This window comes from Podarcis filfolensis (assembly GCF_964270895.1).
Source record: "Podarcis filfolensis genome assembly, chromosome: 6".
Classification (NCBI taxonomy): domain Eukaryota; kingdom Metazoa; phylum Chordata; class Lepidosauria; order Squamata; family Lacertidae; genus Podarcis; species Podarcis filfolensis.
Window position 1 is genome coordinate 95,826,262 of NC_139609.1, and position 17,009 is coordinate 95,843,270.

Consider the following 17,009-nt stretch of genomic DNA (forward strand, 5'->3'; position numbering starts at 1 on the left):
TGCAAATCAGCTGGGATCAGCATGCATGTGCAAACCAGATCACCAGGCTTTCCCTGCCCTGAAGGGTGATGGAGTCGTCTTGATGTCCAGGCCCAATTCAAGGGGCTCATGTTTTTAAGGCCCTGAGCAACTTTGCCCCCCAAATATCCAAAGGTGTCTCCATCACTACAGACTTCTCAGGTGTTCAGCTACGTGGGGGGTGGGGGGGCTCTCTTGGTCACCCGGCCCCTCTCAGAAGGGACAGGCTGGGACACAGCCTTCTCTGCAGCAGCCCCTAAGTCGTGGAACTCCCTCCCCACGGAGGCGCCCTGAGCCCCTGCACAGCTTTTGCCATACAGTGAAGCCACACACTCTTTACTTTGCCCTTTGACAACTGAGGGGTTTGTGGGACCCCCCTCTTTCGCTGAATTCACTGCTCTCTTCCATTTTGAACGGTTTTGAATGTTTGATAACTGTAATGGTTTTATCGGGGGGGGGGGTTGGAATTGTATATTCTACTGTTGGAACCCATCCTGGGTGGGTAGGAAATCTTATGAATAAATGAATGAATGAATACATTAAGCTGATCTACTGATTCATTATACATTTATGAGAAAACAGACGTACATACAAGTAAACAAACATACAATCAAACAAACAAACAAACGAATAACAGAAAAATCAAACAAACCACCACACTATAAGATACAAGAAGGTTAATATAATTATCATCATATATACTCCTGATACTGAACACAATTATAAAACTTATAGAGAAGAAATTTAAAACTGACTTCCAATTAATCTCACCGTACTTTAAGATTCATGATACATTTTTGCATGCGTTTCGTGAATTTTTCATTGCTGACTTTGCGCTTCTTTACCACCCTGCTGTTTTTCCCCTTAAAGTTGGAGCTGCCAACCTTTTTGCGGGTAAAATGAACAAGCCAACTGCTCTCTTTCCCAGCTACTTCATGAACCGGGGGGCGGAGGACTGCTAATATACCGTGTGGGCCTGAACTTGGGGGGTGACCCTCTCCCTCCCCCTTTCAGAGCCCCTCAGCCACCCCTTCTCACCAGCAACATCTGTGTGGTCTGCTGCGCAGCCTGGTCATTCTGTGCTCGGATCTGGAGATCATCCTGATACTCCTTGCAGTTCATGTTTTCGTGAATAGCCTGCAGATGAGACATGTGGTTTGGATCCTGACTTCCAGTCTCCTTCCCCCAGATGGTTAGCAAACACTTGTAGGGTGCCCCAATAATGATGTCATGTACCCAATAGCTTCTTATCAAGCTGACCTAGGCATCTGCTGAAAATGGCAGATTCCGGATACCACCAATGAGCAGGAAATGGTTGATTGTTCTATTTTTGCTCTAAAGGTAAAGGGACCCCTGACCATTAGGTCCAGTCACGGATGACTCTGGGGTTGTGGCACTCATCTCCATTTTTGGCCGAGGGAGCCGGCGTACAGCTTCCGGGGCATGTGGCCAGCATGACCAAGCCACTTCTGGCAAACCAGAGCAGCGCACGGAAACGCCGTTTACCTTCCTTCCTATTTATCTACTTGCACTTTGACGTGCTTTCAAACTGCTAGGTTGGCAGGATCAGAGACTGAGCAACGGGAGCTCACCCTGTCGCGGGGATTCAAACCACCGACCTTCAGATCGGCAAGTCCTAGGCTCTGTGGTTTAACCCACAGTGCCACCCGCGTCCCAGTATTTTTGTTCTAGGAAGGGTCTTATCTGAATATTCTACCCCAAATGCCAATATCCATCCGGGGTCCACTTGGCTCTTCAGCACTGAAGATTACCGGTAATTATTTTTCTTACACACTTTAGGCTGACATCTACACCCATTCCCATTCTGCCTTGCACTCTACATCTTAGAAATGTAGAGATGGAAGGGACCTCAAGGGTCATTTAGTCCAACCCCCTGCAATGCAGGAATCTCAGCTAAAGCATCTTCTCCAGCATGCACAATCCCCACTTCACCCATAAAGAAGTATTTAGAAGAGTTTGAACTACCTGTATTCAGAGATACAGGTAAAAGTGAGGAACCCCTTTGACCCAACAGGCCTCCCCACTTGGCCTGCAAGGCTGTTGTTTTTACCTAAACCCTGCCCACCTGGTTTTATACCTGACAGCGCATGACATCAGGTGTGGCACCAGAAAAAAATAAGACACAGCCCTGTGGCTTTCAAGGTGCCAACAATCAGCTGATAGCTGGGACTAGCAAATCCCTTACCTGACTGAAGGCATGCAAAGGAGCTCACTGTAACCACCGATCAGGCGGCGAGTGGCTGCACCAAGATCTTCTGAACATGCTGTCCGGCAAAGGTTTGCAGCGCCCACAATCAGCTGACTGTTAGTGCTTGCAAAGGTGGCCAACAGATTGAGGTTGAATCCTGACAAGACAGAAGTTCTATTCTTGGGGGACAGGAGGCGGGCAGGTGTGGAGGACTCCCTGGTCCTGAATGGGGTAACTGTGCCCCTGAAGGACCAGGTGTGCAGCCTGGGAGACATTTTGGACTCACAGCTGTCCATGGAGGCACAGGTCAGTTCTGTGTCCAGGGCAGCTGCTTACCAGCTCCATCTACTACGCAGGATGAGACCCTACCTGCCCGCGGACTGTCTGGCCAGAGTGGTGCATGCTCTGGTTATCTCCCGCTTGGACTACTGCAATGTGCTCTATGTGGGGCTACCTTTGAAGGTGACCCGGAAACTACAACTAATCCAGAATGCAGCAGCCAGACTGGTGACTGGGAGTGGTCGCCAAGACACTGGTCTTGAAAGACCTACACTGGCTCCCAGTACGTTTCCAAGCACAATTCAAAGTGTTGGTGCTGACCTTTAAAGCCCTAAACGGCTTCGGCCCAGTATACCTGAAGGAGCCAAGTTACAGGGAACCAGGCAGAGGGCCTTCTCGGTAGTGGCCCCCGCCCTGTGGAATGCCCTCCCACCAGATGTCAAAGGGAAAAACAACTAGCAGACTTTCAGAAGACATCTGAAGGCAGCCCTGTTTAGGGAAGCTTTTAATGTTTAATAGACTATTGTAGTTTAATATTCTGTTGGAAGCCACCCAGATTGGCTGGGCAAACCCAGCCAGATGGGCGGGGTATAAATAAATTATTATTATTATTATTGCTCCAAAGCTTGCAGGCCTGCTTTGAATAGGGGAAATAGGGAAAATGTCCTTTTGCAAGGGCTGGAATCCCTCTGCTTACAGGTGCAGCCTGAATACAAATCGTGCCGGCAAATATATTTTAAAGGGATGCTTGAAATGGACGCAGTCAGTGCCAATCAGCTGACTGACACCAACAGCACACTTTCAAAAGAGATCGGCTGATTGGCACTGCAAGAGAGCCCCTCTGAAGTTGCCACCTGATGTCATCATGACATCAGGTGACTAGCCTTGCACCAGCAAGGGACAGCCAAGGGCAGGATCCGGCCCACTGACCCTGAGCTCCAACCACGTTTGCCATCTCCCAGCTGTGGACCGGTCTTCCCTTCCCTGCCCGCAGGCTAAATTTCTAGCGTAACCGACACATCCATGCACAACGGCAGTTTCTAGATGAGCAGAGAGAATCTCACCTGGCAAAGCAGGCAGTTCACCTTCTCGCACACGGGACACAGGAACTCGTTCACGTCGTCCTCGTAGAAGCACCAGCCCCGGCAGTCCGTGGTTTTGCAGTGGTAGCTGAAGCGGCTGCGGTTTTCGGCAATGGAGACTCCCAGGTCCAAGAAGCGCTGGTACTCGTCTTCGCTCAGGAGCTGGAGATCAAATGGAGAAAACAACATCAGAGGAGACCCCCAAAAGGGGAAGCAAATTGCCCCAGCTGCCTAATCATGCTGTTTTAAGTCAGGGAATCTGCATCCGAAAGTATCAAGTGAGAATAATGTTACCCGTGGAACCTGGGATTTTGCAAGAGCTGCTGGGCTTAGATAGCAGGGTTAATAATAATAATAATAAATTTTTATTTATATCCCACCCTCCCCAGCCGAAGCCGGGCTCAGGGCGGCTAACAACAATAAAATAATACAACATTCTAAAATCAAGAATGTTGCAAGCTCTAACTGGTGCATCAATCAATCTGATATGTAGCGCGGTGCTGAGAAATGAGGTTACAGGGAACCAGGCAGAGGGCCTTCTTGGTGGTGGCACCAGCCCTGCGGAACGCCCTCCCATCAGATGTCAAGGAAATAAACAACTATCTGACTTTTAGAATACATCTGAAGGCAGCCCTGTTTAGGGAAGTTTTCAATGTTTGATGTTTTATTGTGTTTTTAATATTCTGTTGGAAGCCGCCCAGAGTGGCTGGGGAAACCCAGCCAGATGGGCGGGATATCAATAATAAATTATTATTATATTATGATTATGATGATTCCTGCATTGCAGGGGATTGGACTAGATGATCCTCAGAGTCCCTTCCAACTCGACAATTCTTTGATTCTATGATAATCAGCCAGAAACAATTTGTGAGAGCATCCATGTGGCACACTGATTAGGAGTGTTGAACCAAGGAGTTCAGCGCCCCTCCCCGTGAAGCTCATTGGGTGAACATTAGAGAGACCAGTCACTCTCTCACTGTCAACCTAGCCTACCTCAAAAGGTTGTTGTGAGGATAAAATTGGGGAGAGGGACGGAAAGAAACACATACACTATCCTGAGCTCCTTGCGGGAAATCCGGTGTGTGTGTGTATAAGGTAAAGGGACCTCTGACCATCAGGTCCAGTCGTGGCTGACTCTGGGGTTGCGGCGCTCATCTCGCTTTATTGGCCGAGGGAGCCAGCGTACAGCTTCTGGGTCATGTGGCCAGCATGACTAAGCCGCTTCTGGCGAACCAGAGCAGCGCACGGAAACGCCGTTTGCCTTCCCGCCAGAGCGGTACCTATTTATCTACTTGCACTTTGTCATGCTTTCGAACTGCTAGGTTGGAAGGAGCAGGGACCGAGCAATAGGAGCTCACCCCGTGGCGGGGATTCGAACCGCCAACCTTCTGATCAGCAAGTCCTAGGCTCTGTGGTTTAACCCACAGCGCCACCCACATCCTGTGTGTGTGTATGTGTGTAGAAAACAGACATTTTAACTGGCCTACCGCTTTGACCTCCCGTTCCAGCAACTGCCCTGGGCAGGAGTATTTCTCATCAATGTAGGGGCAGCGCACTTCGGGCTCCTGGCTGTTGAGAATGGTTCCTCTCAAGCAGTCCCTGGAGGGAGAAATTATGGGGGGGGGGGACACACACGTCACATGGGAATGGGAGGTTCGGAAACTTCGGCCGGTGCAGAATTCAGCAGCCAGGCTGCTCATCCTTGCCCACTGCTTGCCAATGTGTTTCCAGGCCCAATTCAAAGCGCTGGGTTTGAGCTACAAAGCCTTAAACGGCTCAGGACCGCAATATCTCAAGGGCCGCCTCTCCCCATATGACCCTAAGATCATCATCTGAGGCTCTTATTCGTGCGCCTCCTCCATGAGAGGTCCTGAGGGTTGCAACACGGGAACAGGGCCTTTCCTGCGGTGGCTCCCCATCTGTGGAATGCTCTCCCCAGGGAGGCTTGCCTGGCACCCTTCACTATTTAGATTTTAGGTGCCAGGCAAAAACATTGACATTGTTATTATCAGCGCTCAACATAAAATCACAATAAAAAACACAAAATAAAATAATAATAATAATAATAATAATAATAATAATAATAATAATAATGCAAGAATTATTGAGCAACGGGAGATCACCCCATCGTGGGGATTCGAACCGCCAACCTTCTGATCGGCAAGTCCTAGGCTCTGTGGTTTAGATCACAGCGCCACCCGTGGGAAGTTTTTAATGTTTGATGCTTTATTGTGTTTTTAACCCAATAACCCCCCCAAACACATTTTCAAAAAGGCATTGGATGCCAATCAGCCAAAAGCTTGGCTACAGAAGCACGTTTTTGCCTGGCACCTAAAGGTGTAGAATGAAGGCACCAGCTGCACCTCCCAATGCCCTTTTAAATGTTTTGGGAATTATTGTTTCGTTGCTTCTATTTTCACTATTTATTTGTGCTTTTATCCCAGTGTTTTTATCTTATGAACCACCCACAGATCGTCTGATGAATAGCCCAGGTCCCAATACAGATCCTTGGAGGACTCTACTCTCCACTTGGGGAAAATTCCCATTTATTCTCCTCTTCTTAAGGCAGCTGTTCCAATGACCCAGAAACTACACCTAATCCAGAATGCAGCAGCTAGACTGGTGACTGGGAGCAGCCGCCGAGACCACATAACACCAGTCCTGAAAGACCTGCATTGGCTCCCAGTACATTTCCGAGCACAATTCAAAGTGTTGGTGTTGACCTTTAAAGCCCTAAATGGCCTCGGTCCAGTATACCTGAAGGAGCATCTCCATCCCCATCGTTCTGCCCAGACACTGAGGTCCAGCGCCGAGGGCCTTCTGGTGATTCCCTCACAGTGAGAAGCAAGGTTACAGGGAACCATGCAGAGGGCCTTTTCTGTGGTGGCACCCACCCTGTGGAACGCCTTCCCATCAGATGTCAAGACAATAAACAACTATCTGACATTTAGAAGACATCTGAAGGTAGCCCTGTTTAAAAGATAAAGGTAAATGGACCCCTGACTGTTAAGTCCAGTCACAGACGACTCTGGGATTGTGGCGCTCATCTCGCTTTAAAGGCCGTCATGTGGCCAGCATGCCTAAGCCGCTTCTGGCGAACCAGAGCTGCGCACGGAAACGCCGTTTACCTTCCCGCTGGAGCAGTACCTATTTATCTACTTGCACTTTGACGTGCTTTCAAACTGCTGATGGGCAGGAGCAGGGACTGAGCAACGGGAGCTCACCCCATCGTGGGAATTCGAACCGCCAACCTTCTGATTGGCAAGTCCTAGGCTCTGTGGTTTAGATCACAGCACCACCCATGGGAAGTTTTTAATGTTTGATGCTTTATTGTGTTTTTAATATTCTGTCAGAAGCCGCCCAGTGTGGCTGGGGAAACCCAGCCTGATGGGCAGGGTATAAGTAATAAATTATTATTATTATTACTGGATCGTTTACTTACTTGCAGAAGGAATGCAAGCATTCCCGCAAGGTCACCCCTTCGCCAGGCTGCAGGGCCAAGAAGCAGATGGGGCACTCCAGGGCCTCGTCCGATGGCACCAAGCTCTGCCCATCCAGCTGCAGCAGCCGCTGGTAGTTTTTCTGTTTCTTCTGCTCCTTAGCCTACATAAAAATAGAGAGAGAGACAGAGAAACATTGGAGAGATTGGAGCATTTGGCGAAATGTCCAGATTGACAATCCATAAAACTGAATCAGAATCTGAGTGTGTCTGAATGTGCCAACTGAATTGCAAGATCGGCTAAGAGCTAAGACAGGCTTTAAGTTCTGCCCGCAATATATTAAATATATTGGAAGTGATGTAACAGAATCCTGGGGGGAACTTTATAAAGCTAATTTTCTGCATGTTATAAACTTGTACATATCCTTACGTCATCTGTCTATCATGTTACCAACCAATAAATTTGTGCATGTTTATTCATGCAGAGAATAATATGTGCTGAAAAATCAGAGAGAGGAGCTGAGGGAAGTCTCTGGAGGGGAGGGTTTGATGGGTGGGGGGGAAAGAGGGGAAACAATGAATATGATATGTTTTGAAATTTTGTTTTGTTGAAATTGTTAATAAAAAATATTTTGAAAAACAAAATGAAAAATAAAGCCAATTTTCTGCCATTAATAAGAAATATTAAGGCGGCTTCCTTTTGCACCAAGAACCGCAGCTGGCTTGTGGACAAGAGGTGGCCATCTCCCATTTATAGGCCACTAATTTCTAAAGGATTTATGTAAGCTGGTGCAAAGTATTCCTAAGAAAATGAGCACAAAACCAACATATGGCTCGTGGGAGGTTGCCTGGAAGAGAATGTGGGGCTGGAGAGAGCAAGGTAACGTAGTTGTTGGAGAGTCAGGCCAGAGCCTGGGAGAGACCGGGTTTAGAATCCTCCACACAGTAGTAGTAATAATAATTTTATTATTTATATGCCATGCATCTGACTGGGTTGCTCCCGTCACTCTGGGCAGCTCCCAACAAAATGTTAAAAACAGAAGAAAACTTGGCTACACGAGGCTCATTGGGTGTGAGTTTGGAGGCCGGTCCCTGACTCTTAGCCTAACCTCTACCTCACAGGGTCGTTGTGGCGATTAAGCAAGAACCTTGAGCCGCCATTGAAGAAAATGTTCCATCTCACATTTGCTAGAAAACCTGAAGCATTTTTGTTAGGGATTGTAGGAAAAGACCTGCCAAGGAAGCTGAAGAACATCTTTATGTATGGGACAACAGCGGCGAGAGTCTTAATAGCACAAGGATGGAAGACGGACAAATACTGACTAAAGAACTATGGCAAGGGAAACTGATGCGACTATGCAGAACTGGCAAAACTGACACATAAAATACGGGACAAGGATAACTGTGACTTTAAAGAGGAATGGTGAACCTTTTACAAAGTACCTAAAGATGCAACAAAGCGAATTGGATTCCTTGGCAGGCTTTGAATAAACACTCACAATTTTTTTTATTGATAATAATTAGTTAGATAAATTAAGGACTTATACAATTCTGTAATGGGACGCGGGTGGCACTGTGGGTTAAACCACAGAGCCTAGGACTTGCCGATCAGAAGGTCGGCGGTTCGAATCCCCGCGATGGGGTGAGCTCCCGTTGCTTGGTCCCAGCTCCTGCCAACCTAGCAATTCGAAAGCACGTCAAAGTGCAAGTAGATAAATAGGTACCGCTCCAGCGGGAAGGGAAACGGCGTTTCTGTGCGCTGCTCTGGTTCGCCAGAAGCGGCTCAGTCATGCTGGCCCCATGACCTGGAAGCTGTACGCCGGCTCCCTCGGCCAATAAAGCGAGATGAGTGCCGCAACCCCAGAGTCGGTCACGACTGGACCTAATGGTCAGGGGTCCCTTTACCTTTACCTTTACAGTTCTGTAACATGCAGAGAATAGCATCTATAGAGAAACCAGAGATTGGAACTGAGGGAAGTCAGGGGGGTGGGGAGGGAGTGGTGTTTATGGGAGGGAGAGAGGAAATTAGGGGAAAATTAAGGATGATGTGTTTTAAGATATCATTGATAATTGATGCTTTTGAATTATGATGCTGGAGGAGACTCTTGAGAGTCCCATGGACTGCAAGAAGATCCAACCTCTCCATTCTGATGGAAATCAGCCCTGAGTGCTCACTGGAAGGACAGATCCTGAAGTTGAGGCTCCAAGACTTTGGCCACCTCATGAGAAGAGAAGACTCCCTGGAAAAGACCCTGATGTTGGGAAAGATGGAGGGCACAAGGAGAAGGGGACGACAGAGGACGAGATGGTGGGACAGTGTTCTCGAAGCTACCAGCATGAGTTTGACCAAACTGCGGGAGGCAGTGGAAGACAGGAGGGCCTGGCGTGCTCTGGTCCAGGGGGTCACGAAGAGTCGGACACGACTAAACAACTAAAAAACAACAACCAATTAACAGTAATATTATAAAATCATAGAATTGGAGAGCTGGGAGGCACCCCAAGGGCATCTAGACCAACCCCCTGCAATGCAGGAATCATGGCTAAAGGGTCCCTGAGTCGGACACGACTAAACGACAACATGTTTTAAGATAATATGTTTTGTTGAATTACTTAATAAAAAAATTATTTAAAAAAAAGAACCTTGAGGCACTCAAGAGATGAAGGTGGGAGACGAAAGCAACAGGTAAATAAGTTAAAAGGTTCAAAGCGTACACACCCTGATCTACATGGTCACTCCCGGCTGCCCCGCCCTCCCAACAGCCAGTCACCTGTTCATACTGCCGCGTGGCTTCTTCTTCCTTCTGCAACCGCTGCAGCTCCTCCACGTCCGGCTGGTACCCTTCCGGCAGGATGTATCCCTTGGGGCGCTCAGCGCAGCACATCTCACAGCCGGGCCTGGTGGGCTTGTTGACGAAGGTGCAAGTAGGGCATTCCCAGCCGACCTAGGTGGCACCCCGCGCAGGAGAGAAAAAGGAGGAGGATGGGAGCATCACGGAGGGGAAATCGCATCTCTACCTGCGCCGCCCGCCCCCTCGCAATCCATTACCGGTGGGGGCACGGCGGGCAGATGTGACGCGGTGCCCCTCTTCTCCTCTTGGAGGTTCGGGGCGCCCGAGGGGTCCGCTGGCGTCGAGGCTGCCGCTTCTGACGTCCCCCGTGGCACCAGCACACCCTCTCGAATGCCTAGCTCTAGACCAAAAGGAAAAGGAAATTATTTTATTTTCTTTCTTTTTTCGAAAATTTTTTATTGGTTTTCCAAATTTCTTATAAACAACAAAAAAGAAAAAAAACATTACTATATAAAAAGCAAACAAACATACAAACCTTTATCCTAACTATTATAATCAAATTTTAATACCATTGTTAAATGACTTCCTTGAATCCCTCTAGCTGTGTTTCCATATATCTCATTGTAGCAGTTTTCCAATACTAATTTCCAGTCAATTTACCTTAGTCAATTAACATCTTTCTTTCTAATCCTATTCACTTGTATCCATGGTATTATTAAATTTGAAACATTTAACTCCTAAGCCAATTTGGTACTCACAAATGATACTACTTATGTTATCTTAGAATATTTTGCTAAATAGTCCTTAAATTTCTTCCATTCTTCTTGGTATTCCTCCTCCTTCTGTTCGCGGACTCTACCGGTCAGGTCGGCCAGCTCCAGAAAATCCATCATCTTCATTTGCCATTCCTCCGCTGTTGGTATTTCTTGTCGTTTCCAATATTTAGCTAACAAGATTCTTGCTGCATTTGTGGCGTACAAAAACAGTCTAACATCTTTCTTGGGCAATTCCAAACCTGTTATTCCAAGTAGAAAGGCTTCTGTTTTTTTAATAAAAGTATATTTCAACATCTTTTTCAACTCATTCTAAATTTCCCCCCAGAAGTCTTTCACCTTAGGACACACCCACCACATATGGAAAATGTACCCTCCTTTTCTTTGCATTTCCAACATAAGTTATCACCTGTATGATAGATCTTTGCTAATTAAAATTAAGTAAAATTTAAAAAGGGGGGGGGGAGAAAATGATTTTCAAGGAGATCCTTCCTGGTGGGTCTGGGAGCAGACTTTGGGTGTCTGGGGCTGCCTTCCTGGCAGGTACGCTGGCTGGGCTGAGGGCAGGTAGTTCGGAGGGCGCCAGCTTGGCAGGTCTGAAAGCAACTAGAAGCAGCTGCCTTCTTGCCCTAGAAGAGGCATTCCTCCCCTTGGGAAGTTAGCTACGCAAAGAAGAAAGTCGCGCATGGGTCTTGCTCAGCTGTGCGAACCAGCACACCACCAGAAAATCAGGACCAAAACCACTTTGGAACAGCTTTGACTGATTGATTGATTGACTGATTGCTCGCTCGAGTTTACTTATATGCTGCTTCTGAGCTGCACCCAAAGCCAGCTTACAGCAAGACAGTGGTACCTCAGGTTACATACGCTTCAGGTTACAGATTCCGCTAACCCAGAAATAGTATCTTGGGTTAAGAACTTTGCTTCAGGATGAGAACAGAAATCGTGCTCCGGCGGCACAGCGGCAGCAGGAGGCCCCATTAGCTAAAGTGGTGCTTCAGGTTTAGAACAGTTTCAGGTTAAGAATGGACCTCCGGAACGAATTAAGTACTTAACCCAAGGTACCACTGTAATAGGGGCGCGGGTTGCGCTGTGGATTAAACCACAGACCCTAGGACTTGCTGATCAGAAGGTTGGCGGTTCGAGTCCCCGCGACGGGGTGAGCTCCCGTTGCTCAGTCCCTGCTCCTGCCAACCTAGCAGTTTGAAAGCATGTCAAAGTGCAAGTAGATAAATAGGTACCGCTCCGGCGGGAAGGTAAATGGCGTTTCCATGCGCTGCTCTGGTTTGCCAGAAGCGGCTTAGTCATGCTGGCCACATGACCCGGAAGCTGCACGCCGGCTCCCTCGGCCAGTAAAGCGAGATGAGTGCCGCAACCCCAGAGTCAGCCACAACTGGACCTAATGGTCGTGGTCCCTTTACCTTTACCTTACCACTGTAATTCAAAACATCACAATACAAAGCTTTACAAAATACTGAACGGGAAGGGCAATGATGGCATGTCCCTTTGCCACCCTGCTGGCAGGACCAAGTCCTGGCACAGATCCCTTTGCTGTCAAAAAGGTCTTCATTCAGACTCTCTTGATGTTTGACTCCACTGGTTTGGGTCATACTCTCTGGTGCAGCAGAAAACAAGCTGGCTCCATCTTCCACGTGAACCTGTTCCATATCTGGCACCTTCTAGGGTACCACCTCCTCCTAGCAGGATGTCGGAGGTTGCGTACGACCAAGTTGAAACGGCTCTCCCCGTCGTACTTCGGAATCCATCGAGGCTCTAAGCCTTTAATGAGGCTTCAGGCACGTTCCCTCATTATGCGGAGTATACAAACAGAAGGAGCTGAGAAATATGAGCTACATCACTACTTTATTTTTAACTACGCAGGACAGAAAAGAATATGCGTCTGCTCTCTGTGAGAGTCAATGAACAACTGGGACAAAGAAACAGGAAACCAGTAACATCAACATCTGTCTCCCGTCAGACTTCCAACAGTCTGGAATGTAAACAGAGTCTTGTGACTCCAAAAACTGCACAGTGGCATAACAGAAATCTAACACAGGCGCCCCAGCCCAGCATGGCCCGTCACACTTGCAGGAGGGTGGTGCTCTCCGCACTGATCCCTCACCTTCCAGCTGCCTGCGCTCGTGGTCCCGCTGCAAGGCGTCTTTGCTCAGCTTGGCTGCCCTGGCAGAGAGAAGGTACAGGTGAACTGCGTCTCCGTCCTTCTGGATGCCGTGATAGTGAAGAGTCTCGTGGTCTCGCGGAAGCCTCTGTCCCATCACCCACTTCTGGATGCTGGGGGGGAAGCCGTAGTGGAGGAACACCTGGGCCAGGTGAGAGAGGAAGAAGAGACAATTTCAGAGCCCCAAAGCCTCGGAAATCAAGGAAGTCACAAACGGTTTATGTGGAGCAGCTAGGTGGGCTAAACAAAATGGGAAAATATACCCAGCAAGAGTATGGTTAGCCCAGAAATGGAAGCAAGAAGAAATTCCGACGAAAGAAGAATGCCAGACGAAATTAATGGACTACGCAGAATTAGATAAAATGACAGGAAGGATTCGAAACCTGTGGGACCAGATGTTCACAGAAGATTGGAAGAAATATACGAACTATTTGAAGAGCAACTGTAATCAATAAATTATGCTAGTAGGACTACAAGAAGTTTTGTAAGGAAAAATATACGAAACATTGCAAAGTAGAGAAAGAGTAGAGATATTAGTTATGAGATTTAAATGTAATAGTGAAAGAAAGAAATGCATATTAAGTGATAGATTGGAAAATTTTCAGATGTGATTGATGGAAGACAAAGAAAACTGTATAAGATGTAAAAGTATGTTTAATTACTGTTGAAAATGATATTTAAAAAAAACTAATAAAATTTTATTTTTTTAAAAAAGGAAAAAGTATACCCAATGAAGACTACTCAAAAGCTCACTTTGAATTACTTGAAAGTGATTTACAGATGGTATTTAACTCCAAGGACGCGGGTGGCGCTGCGGGTTAAACCACAGAGCCTAGGACTTGCCGATCAGAAGGTCAGCGGTTTGAATCCCCGTGACGGGGTGAGCTCCCCTTGCTCGGTCCCTGCTCCTGCCCACCTAGCAGTTCAAAAGCACGTCAAAGTGCAAGTAGATAAATAGGTACCGCTCTGGCGGGAAGGTAAATGGCGTTTCCGTGCGCTGCTCTGGTTCGCCAGAAGCGGCTTAGTCATGCTGGCCACATGACCCGGAAGCTGTATGCCGGCTCCCTCGGCCAATAAAGCGAGATGAGCGCTGCAACCCCAGAATCGGCCACGACTGGACCTAATGGTCAGGGGTCCCTTTACCTTTACCTTTAGGCTTGCTAAGATGTACAAGACAGAATTAAGTGCTGGAGATGTTCTTTCATAGGTGGTGGACTAGTAAAAGAATACAGTCATACCTCTTGTTACATTCGGTTCAGGTTACATCTTTTCAGGCTGCGTCCTGCAGCGACCCGGAAGTACCGGAAAGGGTTACATCCGGGTTTCGCCGCTCGCACATGTGCAGATGCTCAAAATGACGTCACGCGCATGCGCAGAAGCAATGAATCACGACCTCCGCAGACGCGGGTTGTGTTCTGCTCATGTTGTGAACAGGGCTCCAGAACGGATCCCATTCGCAACCAGAGGTACCACTGTATTGGGAAATGATCCATAATGAATTGGAAAAAATGTTCAAAAGTACTTTCCCCCCCAAAACCAAAGTCTTTTCTGTTGGGGATAATTCGGACTGAAATTCCCAGGTGTCAAAAAAGGTTATATATGTGTGCCACTACTGCGGCCCGTTTTTTGTTAGCCCCAAAATGGAAAACGAGTGAGGTCCCAGCCAAAGAAGAATGGCAACTTAAGTTGACAGAATATGTGCAGCTTGCAGACTTAACGTAAGAGAAGAAGAACATACGTTCAGAGAAGATTGGAAAACATTTACTGAATACAGTGGTACCTCTGGTTATGAACTTAATTCGTTCCAAAGGTCCATTTGTAACCCGAAACAGTTCTTAACATGAGGTGCACTTTCTCTAATGGAGCATCTACTTCTGGGTTAGCAGAGCTCGTAACCTGAAGCATTTGTAAGGAGGACAGTACGTAACCCGAGGTTCCACTGTATATGGGAAATAACTATAGCTGAAAACGCTGGCAACATTTAGATAACTTCAACAGTGTAAATAAGTTTTGATGGATGTAATAATGGAATACTGAATGGGATAGTTTCTGTAAAATATGCAGGGATTTATGATATGTAAAATGAACCATGGAAAGAGAAGAAGGGAAGACATTGATATCTTAGGGATGTAAAAATCAGTATTTTAAACTGTAAAACAAAATTTAATAAAAATTATAAACAAATTTAAAAAGCTTGATTTGTTGCTCAACAAAAACAGTGATGTTGTTTTGCATGCTCCTGACTAGTCTGAAAGTTTAAGAAGCTCCTTCAGTTTAGCCAATATTTTATTATACAGGTGATATCCAATGTTTGTCATAGTCGTCACATAAACATTGCAGGGTGTCCCAGAAGGGATTCGAACCTGCAACCTTGGCCTTATCAGCCTATTACCATATCTTTGAGGGATGCCAACGTCATGCAAGGCTGGACTTTCAGGTAAATGGGGACGGTGCTCATCTGGGCGTCTTCCACGCCCACCCACAGCCTGGGAGAAGAAAGGAAACGATCCATTAGACCCTGTCCCCAAATTGTGTCTGCCCACCCCTCCTTGCAGAAACCTTTATACCCCAGATACAACCATGCTGCTTTTTGCTATGGCTGGAGTGTGGAAGCTCTGGCCCTCCGGCCCTCATTATCAGGCCCTCAATACCTTTCCAAGGCCACACCCCCTTCCCAGATGGATGGAGAAAGAAGGGTTTGCAATGGTGTGTAGAAACTAGAGGATTGTAAAAAGGTAAAGGTAAAGGGACCCCTGACCATTAGGTCCAGTCGTGGCCGACTCTGGGGCTGCAGCGCTCATCTTGCTTTATTGGCCGAGGGAGCCGGCATACAGCTTCTGGGTCATGTGGCCAGCATGACAAAGCCGCTTCTGGCGAACCAGAGCAGCGCACAGAAACGCCGTTTACCTTCCCGCTGGAGTGGTATCTATTTATCTACTTGCACTTTGACATGCTTTCGAGCTGCTAGGTTGGCAGGAGCAGGGACTGAGCAACGGGAGCTCACCCCTTCTGATCAGCAAGTCCTAGGCTCTGTGGTTTAACCCACAGCGCCACCTGCGTCCCTAAGAGGAGTGTACAAAGGTGAAAATCTACATCTGCTGCTCTGCCCACTTTTGCTGCCATCCCTGCCCACCACAGGGCCCCTGGAAGGCTGCCCGGAAGTGAATCCGGCCCCCCAAAAGCATCCCCCTGCCCCTGCTCTATGGAACTGCCCTCTCTACCCGTTGATGATTGCTCTCAGCTATTCGCCGGCCCTTTCGCGGCGTAATCCGTCACCTGATGTCTTGCGTGGGGTAGGCGTCCTGCTGTAGCTGCACCACGACGGGGGCACGTCGCTGGGCCAGCCAGGCCGCACACTCCTGGGCTGCCCCCTCGTCCCCTCCACTGATGGCTTCCGCCAGCTTCAGGGCCTGCTGTTCCGCTGAGAACGAGAAACGGGTTGGGTAGGTCCAAGTCGTGGCGGCAAACTCGCCCGCAGAAGCCAGAGGGTGTTGCAAATTGCAGCAGAGACTTAATGAATTGGTGAGTTCGTGGCTTCTTCGCTAGTGAGGTGTCAAGGACAATTTGCAAAATGACAGGATGGGACTCTCCAGATGGGGTGCAGCTGCTGTTTTGGCAGGGGTTAGTGCGCACTTATGTGCGCGCATGTGCAAAATTATTGATCCAATATAAAGATCTCAGGGCAGCGTACAACACAGAGAACATACAGTGGTACCTTGGTTCTCGAACACAATCTGTTCAGGGAGTCCGTTCGACTTCCAAAACGTTCGAAAACCAAGGCGCGGTTTCCAATTGGCACAGGCGCCCCGGAAACGATAGCTGACAACCGCATCGGACATTCGGCTTCCAAAAAATATTCAGAAACTGGAACACTTACTTCTGGGTTTTCGGCGTTCGGGAGCCGAAATGTTCAAATACCAAAGTGTTTGAGAACCAAGGTTCCACTGTAATTTACTCAGCATAGTCATAAAAACAGAATACACAGCATAATAATAAAATAATCATAATATCAGTCCCCGGAATACGTATATTTTGCAATATGTCACTTAACCTGTTTACAACCTACTGCTGTAAATTTTTCTTGATTGTTTTATCTTTTGGTAAGCTGCTTTGAGGGGTTTTTTTTCTACAACCGAGCGGCATGCAAGTTTTATGAAACAAACAAATTGTTGCAAAAATAGTGCGCTAGCGGTGGATGTAAACTGGACTTCATTCCTCTTTTACCTATTGTTCTGCAGTAC

The 17,009-nt window shown here is 47.5% G+C and overlaps 1 protein-coding gene across 1 annotated transcript in view; it reads right to left on the reverse strand.

Moving 5' to 3' along the window:
• RBCK1 (RANBP2-type and C3HC4-type zinc finger containing 1) overlaps positions 1-17,009 on the reverse strand; it is a 30,531-nt gene that overhangs the window by 2,428 nt on the left and 11,094 nt on the right. Inside the window, exons 3-11 of the mRNA XM_083618815.1 lie at positions 16,045-16,189; positions 15,161-15,254; positions 12,712-12,910; positions 10,074-10,216; positions 9,796-9,969; positions 7,031-7,191; positions 5,076-5,187; positions 3,571-3,750; positions 1,057-1,155 (exon numbers count right to left, since the gene is read on the reverse strand). Coding sequence (XP_083474941.1) covers positions 1,057-1,155; positions 3,571-3,750; positions 5,076-5,187; positions 7,031-7,191; positions 9,796-9,969; positions 10,074-10,216; positions 12,712-12,910; positions 15,161-15,254; positions 16,045-16,189 — 1,307 coding nt within the window. The remainder of the gene's footprint in view (positions 1-1,056; positions 1,156-3,570; positions 3,751-5,075; positions 5,188-7,030; positions 7,192-9,795; positions 9,970-10,073; positions 10,217-12,711; positions 12,911-15,160; positions 15,255-16,044; positions 16,190-17,009) is intronic.